The 20242-nt window shown below is 45.5% G+C and overlaps 1 protein-coding gene across 5 annotated transcripts in view; it reads left to right on the top strand.

Moving 5' to 3' along the window:
• Clec16a (C-type lectin domain containing 16A) overlaps positions 1 to 20242 on the top strand; it is a 209449-nt gene that overhangs the window by 2215 nt on the left and 186992 nt on the right. For all 5 annotated transcript variants that reach the window (XM_036194913.1, XM_036194911.1, XM_036194912.1 and 2 more), the window contains exons 2-3: positions 12827 to 12955; positions 17152 to 17285. In XM_036194913.1, the coding sequence (XP_036050806.1) occupies positions 12827 to 12955; positions 17152 to 17285 (263 nt within the window). The remainder of the gene's footprint in view (positions 1 to 12826; positions 12956 to 17151; positions 17286 to 20242) is intronic.

The raw sequence follows: 20242 nt of genomic DNA, 5'->3' as shown, positions 1-20242 counted from the left end.
TCATGGTCAATGGGCATCTTTGCTGGCCAACCAGTGCACATTTGGGAATGTAAGGGGCCTCAGGTTCCTTCCCACATCCCAGGAACTTCTCAGGTTCATTGTGAAGGTTACTGGAAAAAGAGCTTGCCTGCCTTAGGTCAGGCTGATCTGTTTAATCGCTATCACAGGCTCAGGGACCTGAGGATTGGTTGGCACAGAGCTTAGAGCTTCCAAGGTGACTTGGAAAAGGGTACCACAGACAGCTCGTGCCTACCCCAGTGCTTGTGCTGCCCTTCATCTGCCTGTGGTAGTAAGACTCTTGGGTACAGAGCAGCTAGTTCCCCGGGGGAATCTGCTGGCTGCCCCTGGAAGGCCACAATGGAGTCAAGATTGTACAGTGTAGCAAATGCAGGAACTGCAGCAGGCCCAGAGGTCTGTAGAATCCCTTCTTAGAATCTTTCTGGAGAAGGTAACACTAGCTCAGAGTCCCCCAAATGGGAAAGAGTCATCATATAGCACAGCCACATTGTGGGCCATAGTCAGGTTTGTGGCAGATCTGGCTGGCGTTGGTGGCTATAGGAAGCAAGGCTGTGAGTAGGAAGCAGCTTTCTGACATGTAGGGTGATGAACACTGAAAGTTTGTTCTGCACTGTGGGATACTAGGGGGCATTTCCCAGGACATAGGACTTTCAGTGCTAAAACCAGGAAAGCTTTGAGGAAACCAGCACAAATCACCATCCTAGTTATAAATGATAGTCCCAAATCCTTTAAAACGAAGCTAAACCAAAACAACAACAAAACAAAAAATTGCGGTCTTTCTAGTCCAGGTTGGTCTAGAATTCATGATCCTCCTTTCTTAGTCTTTAGATAGGGATTCTAGGCATGCACCACCGAGCCTGGACTTCAGTACATTCTTGCCCTGATCTAGCATAGTCTTGGTGGAATGAGATGTTAAGATTTTGAGAAAATTGAGAATAGAGTTCTTTAGTTGTTGGTTTTTATATTTCTTTCTGCAGGGGCACAGAGATGTAAGGGGAAAGAGACAAGATCTTGCTCTGGCTGTCCTCCAACTCTTGGTCCTAAGTGCTGGGATTACAGACATCACCGTGACATACATGCCTAACCTCTGCTTTAAAAATACTCTTTTCAGCGTGGTGGTGGTGGTGGCACATGGCTTTAATCTCAGCACTTGGGAGGCAGAGGCAGGTGAATCTCTGTGAGTTCAAGGCCAGCCTGGTCTACAGAGTGAGTTCCAGGAAAGCCAGGGCTGTTACACAGAGGAACCCTGTCTCGAAAAACCAAAAAAAGAAAAAAGAAAAGAAAAACAATACTCTTTCCGTCACAGCACACCCATCTTACAAACTGGAGAGAAACTTTGCTATGTCACGGGGTTTTACTGTTGCTAATAGTGAAAAACTGTACCTGAGCTATTTCCCTACCAAGTTGGGAAATTTAGTGGAGGGCAGATAGAATAGTCAGGTAGTTATTCCAGACACATCATTGGCAGTTTATTGCCCAGACTTGTGACATGAACTGACAAATGTTTATCACTAAGCAGAACCTCTACCGATGGAGTCCATTGGCTACTACTGACATGATCTTTGGAAAGGGGGACTGTGAGTCCACAAATTGATAGAACCTTGGTGGTTCTATCATTGCCTTCATTCTAGTCATCGTGTGGTGTCAAGAGTCTTGGTCCAAGTGATGGATCCTGCTAAATTGCCTTAAGTGCTAGTGGAGTCGATTGGCTCTTGTTACTGAGTGGTGTGTTCTAGCTAGACCATGGCAGAGGGCAGGTGCTTGGACCAGTTGTCAGGAGTCTGCCTCCTTCCTTCTGCTCTCATTCTCAGCAGGTTCTGGGCACTGTTGTGTCTGTCAGCCGAGCCATCCAAATGGGAATAGAGAGTTCCTTCTCTTTTTAAAGCTTTTTGTCAGTTTTATACATGATCACGATCCTACTCCCCCCGTTCAGATCTCCTTTTCTCAATGTTGTCAGAAGTCTAGAATGTCCCTTTCAACCTAGGGCACATGCCATCTTTGAGCTAAGGCCAAGGGTGCTTGTTGTTCTCATTGTTCAAGCCCTGCTCACTTGCTCCCTGGGTCCTTGGATGAAACCAGTTCCACTCTTGCTAGAGCCCAGAGAAGGAGAAGCATCTCTCACCCAAAGAATGGGAGCTGTGCAGCTGGCCCCAGCCTGGGGTGCTCACCTTTGGCTGAGACAGCAATGACAGCTTGGGGATCTCAGGAGCCAGGTCAGCCAGGTGTCCTATGTAAAGGCTAAATTCTTATAAGGCCTCCAAGTACTTTAGACTCTGTCCCTGCCCATCAAGCAGACCCCACCTAATGCAGATCAGCAGGACCTAAAAAATGAGTAGTTATCTCTCCAGGTAGTAGGGTGGCAGTGATGGGTAGGGTAATATCTCAGACTCAGGAGACTGCCTTGAGAAAGCCTCCTGAAAGGTTGGGTGAGTAGCTTGTGCTGGCAGAGAGCCAATTGTTCAGTAAGGTCTAGGACCCGAAGGCACTAGGGCTAGATCCCACTGAGCCTTAAGAACCATGCTAGGGAATTGAGACTTTATGCTGCAAACCGTAAGGGTCCTTTATTATCAAGGAAGGTGAAGAATTGGAGAGGGTAAAGGAGGGCCACCCTGGAGGGGGCAGCCGCTCAAGACAGCAGCCATACCCTGGTGGGTTACTGTGGCACCTGCTGGAATCTGAGGTTCTTACCATGATGGCCCTTCTCTCACTTAGCAGCACATATCCACGTGCCTGCCGTCTGTCTGTACCTTTGCTCTCTTCACTTCAGCTCCCCCTCCTTTTCTTCCTGCCCATTCAAATCCCTAGCTCTAGCCTTAAGTTATGGCTGCTTTGATACAAATTGCCCCAGGGGCTTTAACCAGTGAGCGTCTCATGCTATTATTTATGCCCTCTCTGTTCCTTCAGGGAGTGGATTAGTTACCAGGTCTTGTAGCTTCTCCAAGCTTCATCCTCATCTTGAGTTAGAGCCCCAGGGAGCTGGCCAGGGTTCCATAGTGTTGTCATTTTGCCCTAAGAAATTGTCTTAGGGTTGGAGAAAAGGCTCAGTGGTTAAGCGCACTGGCTGCTTTTCCAGAGGACCCAGGTTCATTTCCCAGCATCCATATGGCAGCTTCATAACTGTCTATAACTCCAAATCCAGGGGTTCTGACACCCTCAGATATACATGCAGGCAAAACACAAATGCATATAAAAAGAAACATTAAAATAACTTAAAAAAAGAAAGAAACTGTCTTAGTTTGTGTCCACCTGCCTGTCTTTCCTCATGTGTACACACGTTTCATGAAGGCAGGTCTGTAGTTGTTCAGCTGGGGATTGTCCAGTGCAGAGCCAGACACAAAGTAAGTGGTCAGCAAATAAAAGTCACAGGGGAACCAAAGAGGCACTCCTGGCCAGACTTTTTAAAATAGAGCCCTGTGCAGGAGCTGTGGCTTTTTCTAGGGCAGATGGCCCTGCCTACACCCTGTATCCTAGACCCTGTCCCACTCTCTGGCCTGGCTTGGTGTCCCTGGGGTGATTCACTAGAATCACGCTGTCAAAATCTTTCCCTAATCCTACAGGTGGCCTTTTGGTTCTACTGGCCAGAATGCTGGACACTGACCAGATGAGTTCAAGGCCTAGAATGAGACTTTCTGATGACTGTCTTGATCTCAGGTGCCGGGTAGACCAAACAGACACAGTGTCCCCCACTTCTCTCCAATACCTAAGATGTTAGGATCTGGAGGCGAATGTGATTTGGGGATGAATTTCCAGTTCTCCTGTCATGCTGTGTACCCCTTCTCCCAGTCCAGTTTGTGGACAAGTTTCTGGATTTCCCACTAGGAACATCCCAGAGGCATGTAGAGTCCAAGGCATCAGACTCACAGCCAGCCCTGGAAACTGCCTGCTGAAGAGACTGTGGGCCTCAGCTTTCTTTCTCTAAAATGGACATAACATTGATTTCCTTTGACACAGGCTTTTTCATAAACTGCTGGGGTTTGACTTGTGAAATGAGACTCTTGGGAAAGCAGGGTCTAGGGAGGAGGCAGAATTGTTTGCATCCACAGTCCTTGGTGATGAACCCCTGGTGCACTGGTTGCATGATGCAGAAGGCTACCGGTTTTCAATCTAGGCATGAAAGCTTGCCTGTATGTAGGGATCTGATATTGGGAGTTCACATCTGCTGGGCTTCTCTTAGGGGTTGATGACCTTCCTTACCTAAGGTCCTTCCTTATCATCAGATATTTCCATGCTTCTTTTATTTTTCTTGTTGTTGAATATCTTTATTCTTTGGCAATTGCATACACATGTACAGTGCATCTTGAGTATATTCACTCCTGAGTTCTTCCTCCCTCCCTTTGTCCCCGCACATCCTCTCCCACCTTTGTGTTCTTTCCTTTTCTTTGTAACCAACTGGATCCAGTTAGCACTGTCTGCTGGAATGTTGACCTATCTTGTGGGTTAATCTTGTGCAGGTGACCATAGCTGCAGAAGCCTGTGGTGACCAGAAGAGCATTTTATAGTGTCCCTGCCCTCAAGGGTGTTCCCTTAGCATTGGAGGGAGTTCATGGCTCCTCGGGTTTTTTATGTATTGGGTTTCCTGCTGGGCCCTCATAAGTCCATGTAAATGCAATAATTATAAGAATACTGCTTCGGTTTACTTTGTTGCTTGGGGTTTTCTCTTTCTTGTTCTTGTTTGGGTTTTTTGTTTGTTTTGTTTTGTTCTGTTTTTTTTTTTTTTTTTTTTTTTTTTTTTTTTTTAAACAGGTTCTTGTGTATTCCAGGCTGGCCTCATACTTATTATGTTGCCAAGGATAGCCTTGAACTTCTCTGATCATCCTGTATTTATCCCCCAGGTGCTGGGATTGCAAGTATGTGCCATTGTGGCTGTTTTTATGTAGCGCTGAGATTGAATCCGAGGCTTTGTACATGGTAGGCAGGCACCCTACCCACTGAGCTACCAGCCATTGTTTGCATTTTTCTATAATAGACTGGGATCCGGTTGCCTGGTTTTGATCATGGCTCCACCCATGTGGTGTAGGGCCCCTGAACCTATATCCTCCCTCAGTTCCCCAGAGGACCAGTTCTAGAGCTTGCACTAGTAAACATACTTGTCTTTAGAATGTACACACAGTTCAAACAGAAAACACCACTGTAGCAGCTGTTATCTTTGTAAGAGAATGATCTTTATTTGCTCTAGTTAAAGCCCAAAGTTATGATTTTGTCTTCTGAAACTGATCTAGATAAGGACTCCGCTTGTCACATGAAGTCTTTGTAACATCCATGCTCATCTTAATGCTACTGAAGACATTGCTGTGGGCCTCCTTTTCATTAGATACTTGCAAATAGTTGTCAATAGCAAACATGCTTTTATTTTAGCATCAAGTGGGGGAAAATGGCACAAAAAATGGACTTAACACTAACTATAATTATATAAGCAGAAAAAAAGTTCCAAAGAGTCACCTCTGAGCAACAGAGCAACTGACAGTTTCCACTTCTCTTTTCCTGTTGTCAAAGTTTTCAATCTCTCTAATATGCACATTACATTACAAGTTATTAAACTTGGCGTCTTTAAGATACTTTAATGACATACTCTCTCAAAGCTTAGGAATGAGATGCAGCTTTGAAGTACTAGGTCTTAATCTAGCCTGCTCCCCTAACTGCTCTCGGCTAAACATATTTTGAGGGTCTCTTCCTAAAACATTACCTAAAGCCATGTGCTAGACACTGCAGAGACAAAAAGTTGGGCAAGGTACAGGTGTAACTGTCACAGGGCTTTAGCACTTGAAATCTAATGGGCATGTTTGTGTATCAGCAGCAGACTTGTGGAATGTGGACATGCTGAACAATACTGTATCCTTGCTATGCCAAGGAGCTTCTGGAGCTTAGTGGCACTGTGTGCAACATCCTGAGTTTGACTGAGGACAGCAGGGGAGAAGAAGAGAAGGAGGGGACAAAAGAGGAGGAAGGAGCAGCATCTACCTGGGTGTAAATCCAATAAAAGAAACTTTCTAAATTTAGCTATAGATTTAGGGCAGTGTCAAAGGGAATCCTAGCAGCACTCTTGTGTAAATTGGGACAGTTTTAAAATATTTGTGGAAATCTAGAAGGTTGAGAATGGTCAATATAATATTGACAGATTGGAAGGCCAGAAATTGGAAGTTGTATAGTGCCCCATAGCAAGACTTATCATGAAGTTGCAGGATTAGACAGCTAGCATTGGCCCAGGGTAGACAAACTGGTCAGCAGAATTAGAGCAACCACAGAGACTCACGAATGTGGGCGACACTGGAGTGCAGACTAGAAGTAAAGACCTCTTAGTAAGTGACGGCAGGCCAACTAGGTTGTGCAGTAGTATGGGCTGAAACCTGTCACTGTCCACCAAACCACTTCAGATGTACTCTTAAGTCAAAATGCAAAGGATAACTTTGTTACAAGAAAACAGGACCCTTCGTGAACTTAGCATAAGAAAGGATCTCTTAAGATTTGTGTGGTAAGTGCTGTCTAGATGTCAGCAAGATGGCTTAGTGGGTTGAGGTGCTTGCTGCCTAGCATTATGACCTGTGTTTGAACCTTGGGACTCACATGGTGGAAAGAGAGAACCAGCTCCCTAAAGTTGTCCTCTGCGTTCCACACACATGTTAAGGCATATGTGCACCCATTCACATGCACACAAACACATATACAGTTATATAAATAAATATGTAAACAAACAAATAAAATGATGTTTCAAAGTGATGTCTAAAGGAAAGATTGGTAAATCATGTCAAGGACCCCAATTTCTCAAACCAATGGAAATGGCAAGTCTTTCCTGGGGCTTAGGAGAATGGCAAAGCTTTCCCGTTTGGAGTGTGGATGTTGACAGTGTTTGCAGAGAGTATTAATTAACTATAGCACTCTCCTCCCAGATAATTGCAGCGTGAGGCTGCTGCCCTACCAAGATTAGCTAATCTGCTTCCTCATTCAGCTGTATAATGCCTGGTTGCTTAGTGTCTCCATCAGAGTGCACTGGCCACCTAATCCTGGCTTTTCTGTCCACACATGTGTTGTTTCTTCATTCCTGGTCTCCTCAGTCAGGTCAATCTCAAATCTGTGGTTGAAGTACCACAGTTGAGGAAAATAGCTGGAATATTTATTATCTGGTAAAGGGTTTATATATAAAGTAAATAAATTATTGATATATAGGATAAATAAAAAGTTCCATTTATAAGTAAAAGTCACCAAGGATAATAAAGTGGGTAAAAGTCTTGTAATTGACCCTGCCCTAAAGATAAATTGCAAATTTCCATAAATATGTGAGAGAAGGCACCATCTAACCTTGGTCTTCCTGAGGTAAAACCTCTCCACAGGATACCATGGAACTCTACAGAACTGCATCATCACAAAAGGCCAAAGCAAGTGTTGGAGAGGCTGTGGGATGTGAACTCTGAGCATGCCTCCCAGCCATAGGGCTGACCAGAAGACTGGAGGTACATGAGCCCCAGGTGCTGCCTAGGCCTGTGCAGTGGGAACAATGGGCACATCTTGTGGTTGGGTCATCCGAGTGTCATGTGAAGCCTTCACTTGATGCCGGGCTCATGGGAGCTCTTAGAATCCCCTCAAAGGACTACCTGAGTGACCTGTCCTTCATATCTGAAAAAGCCCTCTAATAGATTTTTTTCTTTTATTTTGGAGATTATGATTTAATTACAACATTTCTCCCTTCTTTCCCACCCTCTAAACCCTTCCATATACTCCTCTTCTCTCCTTCAAATTTGGGGCCTCTTTTTACTAATTGATATTGCATGTATATATGTAGATGTATATATATGTGTGTGTATTGTTACATACAATGTGTTCAGTCTATATAATATTACTTATATGTATGCTTTCAGGGCTGTTTGGCAGCAGACAACCAATTGGCGTGCTCTTCTCTGGGGAAGGCCACTTCTCCTGCTTCCAGCTTTCCTCAGTTGCCTGTAATTCTTTGTGCAGACTTGAGGCCCCATGGGCTATTTTCCATCCAGGTTATCGATGTCATCCTCGTTCAGCTCATGTTTGGGAAGTCATGTCATGAGACTCAGTGGATATAGCTTCTGATATTACTAGGTCTTGTAGTTCGGGCTTCTGTTGCCGTGAAGAGGCACTATGACCACAGCAACTCTTATAACAAAAACATTTAATTAGGTGGCTCCCTTACAGTTCAGTGGTTCAGTCTGTTATCATCTGGTGGAGAGTGTGGCAGCGTGCAGGCACACGTGGTGCTGGAGGGGAGAGTGCTGCATCTTTCAGGCCACAGGAAGTCGACTCTGACACTGGGTGGCATCCTGAGCATGGGAAACCTCAAAGCCCGCCCCCACAGTGACACACTTCCTCCAACAAGGCCACACCCACTCCAACAAAGCCACACCTCCTAATAGTGCCACTCCCTATGAGACTATGGGGGCCAATTACATTCAAGTTACCGCATTAGGAGACATAGTCTTACAGCAAACTCCCTGATCCTCTTGGGTCTTAAAATCTTTCCACTCCCTCTTCTGTAATTTTCAATGAACCTTAAGTATAGGAATGTTTTGTTGATGTATCTGTTGGGACTGGACTTTACAACTCTGCATTTTGATTTGATTTTGTGTAGTAGTCTCTTCTGTTGCAAAGAGACTTGATGAGAGGTGAAGACTACATTTATCTGTGTGTTTAAAGACAAATGCTAATAGATTGCTAGGGATTGTGCTGGTTTAATAAATTAGTGTCTGTAGATTCTCCAATAACCATGACTTAACTAGCACTGAATAGTTAGATAGGTTCCCAGTTCCAGGCATGGTTTTTCTCTTGTTGAGCAGAGAGCTGTTGGTTACCACCAAGGTATATCTGCCACTACTACACCCTTGGGGTTATCATGTCATGCTAGTTGTTGATGTGGCTCATAGGCCTTATAGCTGATAGGACTGTTGGTTGTCTCCCTCCTTTGCCTTCTGATACCATGAAAGCTAGTTCTCAGGAAGGAAGCATTCAAGTCAGTTCCAGCTTAGGGGTCTTTGGACCCTGTTTCTGAAGTGCATGGTATCTTCAGCAATAGGAACTTACCTTGTACTTCTGGGGATAACCAAGCAAACAGTAATAGGCTGTATGTTTTAGGAGTCTTTTAGATTGCCCTGGCCAACAACTCAAAGAGGGCTTCTCATGTCTGGTGTTGGAGTCTTTATTAGGTGGTCATTGGCTCACTGTGGGTGCACCATCCATCCAGATGAGAAAAGTTCTCTAGTACAACTTTTTTGTTTGTTTGTTTGTTTGTTTTTGTTGTTGTTTTGTTTTTAAGACAGGTTTTCTCTGTAGCTTTGGAGACTTTCCTGGGACTCACTCTGTAGCCCAGGCTGACCTCAAACTCACAGAGATATGCCTGCTTCTGCCTCCTGAATGCTGGGATTAAAGATGTGTGCCACCTCCGCCTGGCAATCTAATAGAACTTAAAAAAAAGTTATTACATAGCAAAAGAAGCCATTATGATAAAAAAAAAAAAAAAAAAACAAAAACCAAGCACTTTAGTACGCCCCTCCTCTTTAGACAGGACAAGGTCTCATTATGTAACCCTGGTTGGCCTGAAACTCACAGAGATACACCTGACTCTGCCTCCTGAATGCTGGAATTTCTTTTAAATTTTTGAAAGAAGGTGTCACTGTGTAGTTCATCCAGGCTGGTCTTGAATTCAAAATAGTTCTCCTACCTCAGCCTCCCTAGTGCTGGGATTACAGATGTGTATATCACACCCAGCTTAGTTTTTCCTCTTTTTACTTATCTTCTTTTTCCAATGCTACCAATCTTAGTTATCTCTTATCTTCTCTTTCCAGTGGCACCATAATGACAGGTGCTCCCTTCTAACAGGGGAGGTCAGTAAGGTACAGAGAGATGAAGTAGCCTATATCGATCACTGAGTTATTAGTAATGGAGATATCACAAAGTATGCTAATACGAGTGTCTGTGATAACCCCACATACTTTACTGCTTCTCCAGAAGTGACCCACAAGCTCTACTTCCTGCTCTTAGTTCCTTGGACCTTTCCACCTCATTTTTTTCCTTGCCGTCCTCTTACCCTGACTATTTGGGACCAGCTTGATATCGCCTTCCAAAGTCTCTGGTATTGTACAATCTAATAAGGATGTTCATAACATCCCCCATCTTAATGACCACAGTAACAGTAACAGCTAAGGCTTCTTATGTGTTGTGCACCTCGTATGCCAGGCACCATGCTTGGCTGTTCATATCCTTTGTGGTTATTACTGTGTTTAGACAGAGCTGCAAAGAGGTGAGGTGAAATGCCTGTCCTAGACTATACCTAGGAGGTGCCAGGGCCGGGGTCAAACCCAAGATTGTTGCTTTCAAAGGCCTGATGAGCTCGCTCTTTATCACAGCTAGTTTTGTATACAGCTTATATTAGTGGGGACTGCCTCTGCCTCATTCAGCGTTTATACAGATGGCACTTGCTGTGTACCAGCTATTCTGGAGTGTATTGGAGTCACCGAGATCATTAAGATGATTTGCCTGACCCGGAGGTTCCAGTCTAGTCAGAGAGACCAACCATTGAGAACTCACTGCTCTGTGAAGTAGCAGGGCTGAGATGAGAAGATCACAAGTTCTGGTTTACCTAGGCTACAGAGCCAGTTCAAGGCCAGTTGGGTTAAGTAGCAAGTACTTCACAGAGGATAGAGGTGCCAGTGAGGAGGGGACAGCCAGGTCCATTGGGTTAGAGGTTGGGAGTGAAAAAGCCTTCTCCAAATTAAGCTTCAAATTAGCTTGAGCCTTGAATATGAGCAACAGTTGCTGACTGATAAGGCAGCAAGGGCAGTCTATTCAGACAGCCCACTCAATTGAAGTTGAACTCTGTCCACTGTAGTTGGAGGCCCTCAGAGTACATGTACTCACCCATGTTGCTGCTTCCCAGTGAGCCAGGAGTGTGATGTGTGATACCACTGCATGTATGTTATCTTCCTGGATATGTATGTTCTATCTCCAGAGTAGGAAGAATCTGCTCCTCCCTGACCTACACTGCCAGCCTTACCCTGTCCCTGGGAGTATCAGTTATTGTGTGGACTGTGTGGAGAGTGTCCCTGATGACCACAGGGGAGTGGTATAGCAGCCATCAAACTTTTCAGGGGGTGGGGGGCACAGGATATATAGCTCAGTCGTGAAGCATATGTAAAGGCTTAGCATATGTGAGGCCCTGGGTTTGATCCTCAGCAACACACACATGTGCACATGGACTCATCATTTTAACCCATTCACCCAGTAGCCTAATTCAGTGGGACTGCATAGGAATGGCTTAAACAAGTGAGGCAGGTGCAGGAGGCCTGTGAACCACAATTTGGAAAAGTGTTCCTTGAGCCTTGTGGAGGGTATGCACTGGAATCACAGTGGACACAGATTTGTAACTAGGTCCTACAGTGTGTCCCAGGGCTGTTCAGGTTACTTTAGTGTAGAGGAAAGTGGGTCTTGTGTCCTCATGTGCAGCACTGTGGGTAGACCTGGGTTCCAAGGTTGGATGACCTATCTTTTTGGAGAGCTTTGCTACTTGTTGCATGCAGGCCTGATATGGCTGAAATCCCAGTTGTATGGGAGGCTGAGATGAGCAGATCACAAGTTCTAGGTTGGGTCACAAGGCCAGTTGAGTCAAATAACTTAGATTCTGTCTCAAAATAAAATATAATGATGAAAAACGGGAGGTGGAGGTTGTGGCTGGTTGACAGAGCCTTGTCTAGCTAGCATTGTCTGAGGCTGTAGGTTTATTCCCCAGCATAGTGAGAACACAGAACAGGAAACACTTGAGGCTGTTCTTAAAACTTAACAGATAGCCACAGTGTTACTATAAGAAGCCAGCCTCAGGTTGGGGATTTAGCTCAGTGGTAGAGCACTTGCCTAGCAAATGCAAGGCCCTGGGTTCAGTCCTCAGCTCAAAAAAAAAAAAAAAAAAAAAAAAAAAAAAAAAAGGAAGCCAGCCCCCTGCTGGGAGAAGCTAGGTCTAATAACTCCACCTCCAAGGTTCTGTCTCTTTGTTCTCTGCTTTTCTGGACTGTAGGAGGGACAGTCCCTCTACTCTCTTCCTCTCTTGCTCTCTCAGCCTCATTCAGAAACTGAATGTGACCTTGAAAGATGTCTTCTATTGAGCTTGCTTTTCCTTCCTAAGTAAGCCTAAGGCCCTGACAGGCGGAGTTGCCTGGACTTTGGCCTCTCCCACCCATTTCATTCTAGATTTTAGCAGAGGAGATGATTCCCCTTGGACAGGAGTTGCTCATTCTGTCCCACTTGGAGTCCTAGCTTCCATGGGTGCACTGCACTAGAGAGGAACTATCGGCTTTCCAAAAGTAGTGTTGAATGCCTAGGCTCTAATGGGGGGCCCACTGTCCTGCAACTATGACTCTTGGGATCTCAGCACCAGGCTTGCTTTGAGTCCTATGTCAGGTGCTTGGCACTGACTACTGTCACTCTTGGCATCCATCACTGGACTGTGAGGCCTGCCACGCTTGCTTTTCCTTCGGTTCTAAAATGGAATCCCCACATGTGCCCCAGGAGCCTCTGATTTATCCAGTCTGTGGTTCTCTCGCACCCTAAAGTTTCCAGGTGCTGGTTCCAGGGCTTGGCAGTGCTCTTGCCTCAGTTTGGGCAGATGTCTCCCTGGCATGTAATGCTTCAGAGCTCCTTCTGCCGTTTTTCTTGGGTGCTGACTTCTGTGTCCTCTGAATAGGAAGCTGTGCTGGCAGAAAGGTAAATACCGCGCCTGTGCTATGAGTACTTGAGGTCAGTGGCCCTTGGGCCTGGCCTTCAGCTCAGTTTGTGAAGCTCTCGTTTCTTCCCTTTCTTCTAGGTACCTCTACCATGTTTTAACCAAAAACACCACCGTCACAGAACAGAACCGGAACCTGCTGGTGGAGACCATCCGTTCCATCACTGAGATCCTGATTTGGGGCGATCAAAATGACAGCTCTGTATTTGAGTAAGGCTTGTAGTGCTTTTGTTTACAATCTTCTCTCTGCCTTTGAGTGTTTTCCCAAGTGCACACCATGAGTCAGGAACTGATGCTAATTCCATCCTGCCTAAATATCTATAACAAATGTCCTTGAGAGACTGTAGAGGTACAAGTTAAAAATGGAAGAACTATGGGATTGAACTTCTCTAGAAAAGCTGAAGATGTTGTAGACTGCATTCCAGGTTGTACCCTATTATCTACTCCATGGCATGAGGAATGTCCCAGACAGTTAGCTTCCAAATGAACAGAAAGGTCCTGTCCCAAGGGAGTTGCCAAGGGCCAGCACTTAGTGTGTTTATTTTATTTTACTTATTGCTTTGCATGTGTATATCTGTGGTGTGTATGCATGTTGGAACATGTGTGGGCATATATGTAGGTAGGTGTACATGCATGTGTGCACACTCATGTGCATGTGTGTGGAGATCAGAGGTTGATGTCAGGTTCGTCCTCCCATCACTCTCCACTTAATTTACTAAAACAAGGTCAATGCTGAACCCGAAGCTTGTTAATTCAGTCTAGACCAACGGTTCTCAGCCTGTGGTTGTGAGCCTTTGGGGATCAAATGACCCTTTAACAGGGGTCACCTAAGACCATTGGAACAGATATTACATACATTCATACAGGAGCAAAATTGTAGTTATGAAGTAGCAATGAAAATAATTTTGTGGTTGAGGGTCAGCACAACATGAGGAACTGTGTTGAAGGGTGACAGCATTAGGAAGGTTGAGAACCAGTGATCTAGACTAACTAGCCAGCTTGTCCTCCAGATCCCCTATCTCTGCTTCCCAAGGGCCTGAATTACAGGCAGGCTGCCAGACCCACCAGGTTTCATGTGGGTTCTAGGGACCTGAACTCATGCTTTTGAGGCAAAGCCCTATATCCAATGAGCCATCTCCCCAGCCCCTAGTGTGTTGACTGAGGGTGGGCAACAGTGCTATGTTTTGAGAGGACAAATCTCTTCACCCCACCCCCGGCCCACATGTAAGCCCTGTTGGTGTCCCCATATGTAGCTGGTAGACAGCGAGGGAGCCTGACTTACCCAGAGTCCACAAAGAAGTTTCTTCCCATCCTTACATTAGACCAACAGGCTTAGGCCAGGTCATTTGCCTTCCTGAGCTTCAGTTTCCTTGTCTTTAAAAAAGATAGAAAATGGGGCTGGAGAGATGGCTCAGTGGTTAAGAACATGTATTGTTCTTATAGCGGACCCGAGTTCAAACCCCAGCACCCACATCAGGCAGCTTATAACTGCTTGTAACTCCAGATTCAGAGGATGGCCCTAACCTTAGATACATGCACATATATGGACAAACACACACGTACACATAAATAAATAATAATAATTTTTTTTTTTTTTAAAAGAGAGAAAATGTTCCCTGTCTAGTACCTGGCAGCATACAGGCCTCATGGATGATACATGTGATAGTCAGAGGTGTTCCCACTGGACAGCTTTTTAGCCTGGAAACCAGGGTTCCTCTGTACCTGTTTTGAAGTCTTAATGTAAAAGGATTTGAGATTGGGTTATGACAGCCAAGAACACAGATTTTATATGTGTGTGCTGGGTTGGGGGTGGTGAGTGTGAGTACACTTATACCAGGGTGTTCACGTGTTATGGTACATATGTGAAAGTCAGGGGCCAACCTTGAGGGCGGGTTCTTGCCTTCCACTGCTGTGTATGCCAGGCTCACTGACCCTTGAGCTTCCATAGAATTCTATCTGCTTCCCCCTCACTGTAGGCATTCTGAGGTTAAAGGTGCACATTATCCCATTTGGCTCTTATGTAACTTCTAGGGATTCAGGCTCAGGTCCTCATTCTTGTGTGGCAAGCACTTTACCCACTGAGCTGTGTTCCCAGCCCAGCTTCTTATAAGTTATTTTGACTTGTTTGCAGGACAGCTCTCTGTGGAAAATACAGACTTCTTAAGTGTGAGCCTGAGACCCGCCATGATCCCTGAAGGAAAGCATGGGCACTTAGAGTACAGTGTGGTTTAGAAATGAGAGGGGTTCCTTTTACAGGCCCATTAAGAATGTCTTATTTATTTGTTATTGAAATGAGAAAAGCCCTCAGGTTAAAGATTAGAGGCTGTGTCCTGACCCCTTCTTTCTAGAATGGAGCCTATTTGTCATCTTAGAAAGGCTTCTGGGCAACAGGTGTGTTGGTGTGATGCACACCTGTAACCCTAGCTCTCAGGAAGCCATGATAGAAAAATCCTGAGTTCCAGGTCAGCCTGAGCTTAGAGACCCTGGTTCAAAGGAAAAGAAGAAGTGCCAAGTGCTTCAAGTTTAGTGTTACTTTAGGTGAAGACCCAGGGCTGTTTGTTACTCAGCTGCTCTAGCTTTGGGCACTAGGGCCTCTGCCCTGTTGGCTCCTTTGTCCCTTGCTTTTTGAACATTGCCTTATTTCCTGGTACTGAAAGATACTCCAGACTCATTTTATAGTTTTGATGCCCCAGACTCAGCCATTTTCCCAGGTATTCTTCCATTCCCCTAAGAATTTTTCAAAAATCCAGTCTTGAAGCTGGAAAGATGCTTGCCATACAAGCATGAATTTGAATCCCCAGAACTTATGTAAAAGTGTGTGTGATAGCACATGTTTGTAATCCTAGCACCTGTATGGTGAGATGGGAGGCAGAAACAGAGTGCCTGGGAAGATGGACGGTGGGCTAGGTAGCCCGATAAATGCAGCAGCAATGACACTCTGTCTCAAACACGGTAGAAGGAGAGGTCCAACATCCAAAGCCTTCCACTGACTTCCACATTATTGCCATGTATATACATGCCCCAACACAGACATACATCATACACACAAATATAAAAAACATCTAGCCTTGAGAGTGTCACACCAGATCTACTAAGTCACCCCTTCACAAAATCTAAGCACAGATGTCTGTTGGCTTCCCCCACTGGCCACCCTTGGTATTGAGTGTGCTGATGATTCTAGCGAGTCACTGTTCTGTATAACCTAAAGCAGAGGCAGACAAAGTAGGTCAGATGCCAGAAAGGCTCTGGGGGTCAGTAGGAGCAGTGTCTACAGGCAGATGAGATACTGGAGTCAAAGTGGGAAAAGAGTTTAGTTGTTTGTTTTTTAAGATCATATTTTATCATTCACTTATTCTTTTATGGATTCAAGTACAACTATGTGGCAGTGAGTGTCAAGCCACTGGTTCTATCCCTATGGAGCTGACAGTTGAGGGGAAGAGGCAGCTAGAACTGAACCACCCAGGGGACTCATGTAACCACAGGACTCTTTCTCTACTCTCTCTTCCCCTCCCCTCCACTCCCCTGCCCTGCCCTCCCTTTTCCTTCTCTCTTTTCCTTTCCACAGGCAGAGTCTCCTGTATTCCAGGCTAGCTTTGAACTTACAATGTAGCCAAATTGATTTTGAACTTCTGATTCTTCTACCTCCACTGCCCAAGTGTTGGGATTATAGGTGTGTGCCTGGACACCTGCCTTATGTGATGCTGGGCAAGCACTCTACCAATTGAGCCATATTCCCAGCCTTGGATTGCTGACATTTTAAATAGAAACATCTTTCTTAAAGGAAGGGCACTGAAGATCCTATTTTTCACATGTACCACCACACAGCCCCAGGCCAATGACCCTGGCTATATGTAGGCACATGTCCTTCCAACACAAGAAAGGCAGAAGCAGATGTGGGGGCTCTGTAGAGTCCCTCCACATCAACACCTTCACTTTTCTTCAAGTTCTTTGAAGAGAGGTAGGGAAACTGCAAACTTGACAACAGAAGTGAGAAGCTCTGTTGTCACTCAGCATCTTTGAGCCCTGCAAGGAAACCCAGTTCTTGGATTTTCCTGCCCTTGAATATAGGAGTGCAAAAGAAATAGGTTTTGTCGGAGAAGCTAAGGATACAGGTTGTGTATGTACCGGGGAGCAGTGTTTGTAGGGTACACCGGCATAGAATGCTGTGTGATCACTTAGCAGGTAAAGAGCATCCCCATTCTGTTTCATGGAACCAGCACTGGCTTCATATGCTGAGACAGGAAGAGAGACAGTCAGAAGGCCATGTGTTGTCCTCAGTTGCAGGTGGCATCATGGGCACTGAGACTGTGCAGTCTAATCTTGCCACTGGTGGCCATCTAGGGCAAGCCTACATATATGAGCTGTGAGTATATCCACCCACTGACCCTTTCTTGTTCTCTCCCCAGCTTCTTCCTGGAGAAGAATATGTTTGTTTTCTTCTTGAACATTCTGCGGCAGAAATCGGGTCGTTATGTGTGTGTCCAGCTGTTACAAACCTTGAATATTCTCTTTGAGAACATCAGCCATGAGACATCACTCTGTAAGGATACTGTTTACCATTTTCTGTGTACTGTCAGGTGACACACACAAGTGGTTTTGTATGTCTGCTTCCTGAGTATTTCAGTCTGCCCAGGCTACCCCAGTGGGCTTAGTGGCTTGGACAGTAGAAATGTGTTTGCTTACTGTTCTGGGGGATATATGTCCAATTTGAAGTTGAAGTCAGGGCTTTCTTCTTAGCTTGTAGACAGCTACTGTCTCAGTCTGTTTTCTGTTACTATAACAGAGACTAGGTAACTAAAAAACCTTTTTGTTTCTTATGTGCATGGGTATTTTGCCTGCACGTATGTCTGTGTCCCATTTGAGTGTCTGATGCCTGCAGAGTCCAGAAGAGGGCATCAGATACCCTGGAACTGGAGTTAAAGATGGTTATGAGCCACCATGTGGGTGCTGGGAATCAAATCCAGGTCCTCTGGAAGACCAGCCAGTACACTTAACCACTGAATCATCTCTCCAGACTGGAGAAACTAGGTCATTTAAAGGAATGAGCTTTATTTTGACTTAAGATTTTGAAGGCCAAGAGTTAAAATTAGGCATCCATACCTTGTGAGGGCCTTCTGCCGTTTCAACTCAGGCAGAAAGGCTGTGAAAGGGACCAAATATTTGCTTATTAATCACATACTATCCTGATTTTATTTTTAATTGTGAGTTTTAGAGTATAGGTAATTCCCTACATTGCAAAGCTTCAAGTGTTTCTTCTACAAGTTTTATCACATTTATTTATTTGTGTGCACTTGAATGTATGTGTACATGCACATAACACAGAGTACATGTAGAAGTCAGTGGGTAACTTATGGATATCAGTTCTCTCCTTCTACCCTGTGGGTCCCAGGATTGAATTCAGGTTATCAGGCTTGGTGGCAAGCACCTTTACTTGCTGAGCCATCTTGCAAGCCCACAGTAACTTGCCCTTAAGGTAACTAACTAGTTCAGAGCCAGGAGAGGGAAAACTCATGTTGAGAAAGATGTGGACCCACTCGAGACAGCTTCACCCCATCACCTAAATACCACTTGCTAAGCCTTACCTCCTAACACCTAATGCCTCAATTCAGGAACAGAGGTTAGGGCACATGAACCTTTAGGGACACATTAGACCTTAACTACCTTCTCACTGTACCTGGCCCTAATGTGAGAGAGTGAGGTCAAGAGAGAGCTTAACCTTTGGTCTCTGACTCCTGTGGGGACACTCATTTTGTCAGGGTTGAACCCCATCTTGCAACATCCTTCAAACTTAACTGCTCTTGAAAGCCTTGTTGTCACCTTCAGGTACACCGGAAGTGTGTGTGTGTGGGGGGGGGGGTACATTCCCTCTGTATGGCTCAGTTTTGAAGACCTAATGGCTGAGTAGTCCACAGACAGGACTCTGGTCCATGCACTCCAGCCAACACTTTTCAGAGCACTGGAGGAGGCCAGAGAGGTTTTACGCCTACCTCTCTGCTTCAGTTTTGCTGCCCAAAGAGCAAGAGTTTGACTCAGGCCTGCCCTCAATAAGCTCAGTTTATTCATCTGTAACAACTACCCTGAGAGGCAGGGTTCACGGGGCTCTCTCATTGTAACTCCAAGAAGGTTTGCGTCTTGGGCCCAAAGTTACCATTCTGTCAAGTCCAGAATAGAGGAAATGAGCTCAGTGGTCCTTAGTGGGCTGCTCGTGTTTCCTGGGTACACTGCTGGCATCCGGAGCTAGTCTTGGTTGCCACACTCCTTCCAAGCATAGAGGGGCTGCTAAACGTCCCGAGGTACCCAGAACAGACCTTCAGTAGAGCATCACCTAGCCCAGACCCTTATCAGTGCTGAGACTGAGCCAGCCTGACATCATTCTGTACTAGCTTACTTACTCCAAATACAGCAGAGTCCAGGTCCTGCCCTCGAGAGCGAGAGAAATGGTGGAGCACCCAGACAAAGGCAGGTACTGAGTTCCTAGGACAAGTTTGGAAAAAGGTCTGGTAGGTAAAAAGCCCTTGTATGGGGTCTGGAGAACTGCTGTGTGGTGACCTCCAGCAGTGGCCGCTAGACGGTGCTGCCGCCACAGGGACCTTCTCCTTCCCCTAACTGCAGTCTGACAGATGGGGGCTAATTCATTCTCTCTGCATAGTTTCCCTTGTTATCAGCTTCTGTTTCTCTGGATGCAAAACAAGTGTGGTTTCTGAGCTCTGAGGGGAAGATGCAGCTCCGAGGCCCAGGCCCAGGCCCAGGGCTCAGCTGAAACTGAACACCCAGGGATGTTGCTGAGGCTGCTGGGACAATTCCAGAGTCTTGAGTATTAGTATAGGGTCCCCTTGAGTTTTATTCTGGTGACCCTTTTGAAACCTATCTAGGGCTAGGAATTAAAAACAGGCACTTTGCTTCTTAGTGTGGCAGCTTGAAGGTCTGACATGGCCATGTTGAAGTGGCCTCTGCTGCACAGCTGGCACATCCATCACTTTCTAGGACCCATTATCTTAGTCAGTTTTAGACATCTAGTACAGGTGATAGCTGTCATCACCAGTCACTATTCTGTGTACTGAGAATTTAGCTAAGGCCTTGTGACCCTTAGCTAGCACCCCACACCCTCCATGACCCTTCCTGTTCTCTGCGTCTGTGTTGACTATTTTAGATCTATACAAAAGTGATTTGACATGCGCATGTGTGGGTGCCCTGCTGTGAGAAGATCGGACACCTGGACTTTCTGGACAGTTTATTAAAACATTTTTCAAGACAGTTTTTCCTCTATGTAGTTCAGGCTGGCCTCAAATTCTTGGTTTTCCTGCCTTAGCTAGGATCACAGTTACACAGCACTATGGCCAGTTGCTTTTAGTCTTCATTCTAGAAAAAAGGAGTCACAGTAAAGCAACAAAACTTCACTACAAAAAGTGTGGTCAGGCCAGGCGGTGGTGGCGCCCACCTTTAATCTTACCCAGCACTTGGGAGGCAGAGCCAGGTGGGTCTCTGTGAGTTTGAGGC

Source organism: Onychomys torridus, chromosome 8, assembly GCF_903995425.1.
Source record: "Onychomys torridus chromosome 8, mOncTor1.1, whole genome shotgun sequence".
NCBI classification, from domain to species: domain Eukaryota; kingdom Metazoa; phylum Chordata; class Mammalia; order Rodentia; family Cricetidae; genus Onychomys; species Onychomys torridus.
Note: the sequence above shows the minus strand (reverse complement) of the source record. Positions and strands in the feature narration are given on the sequence as shown.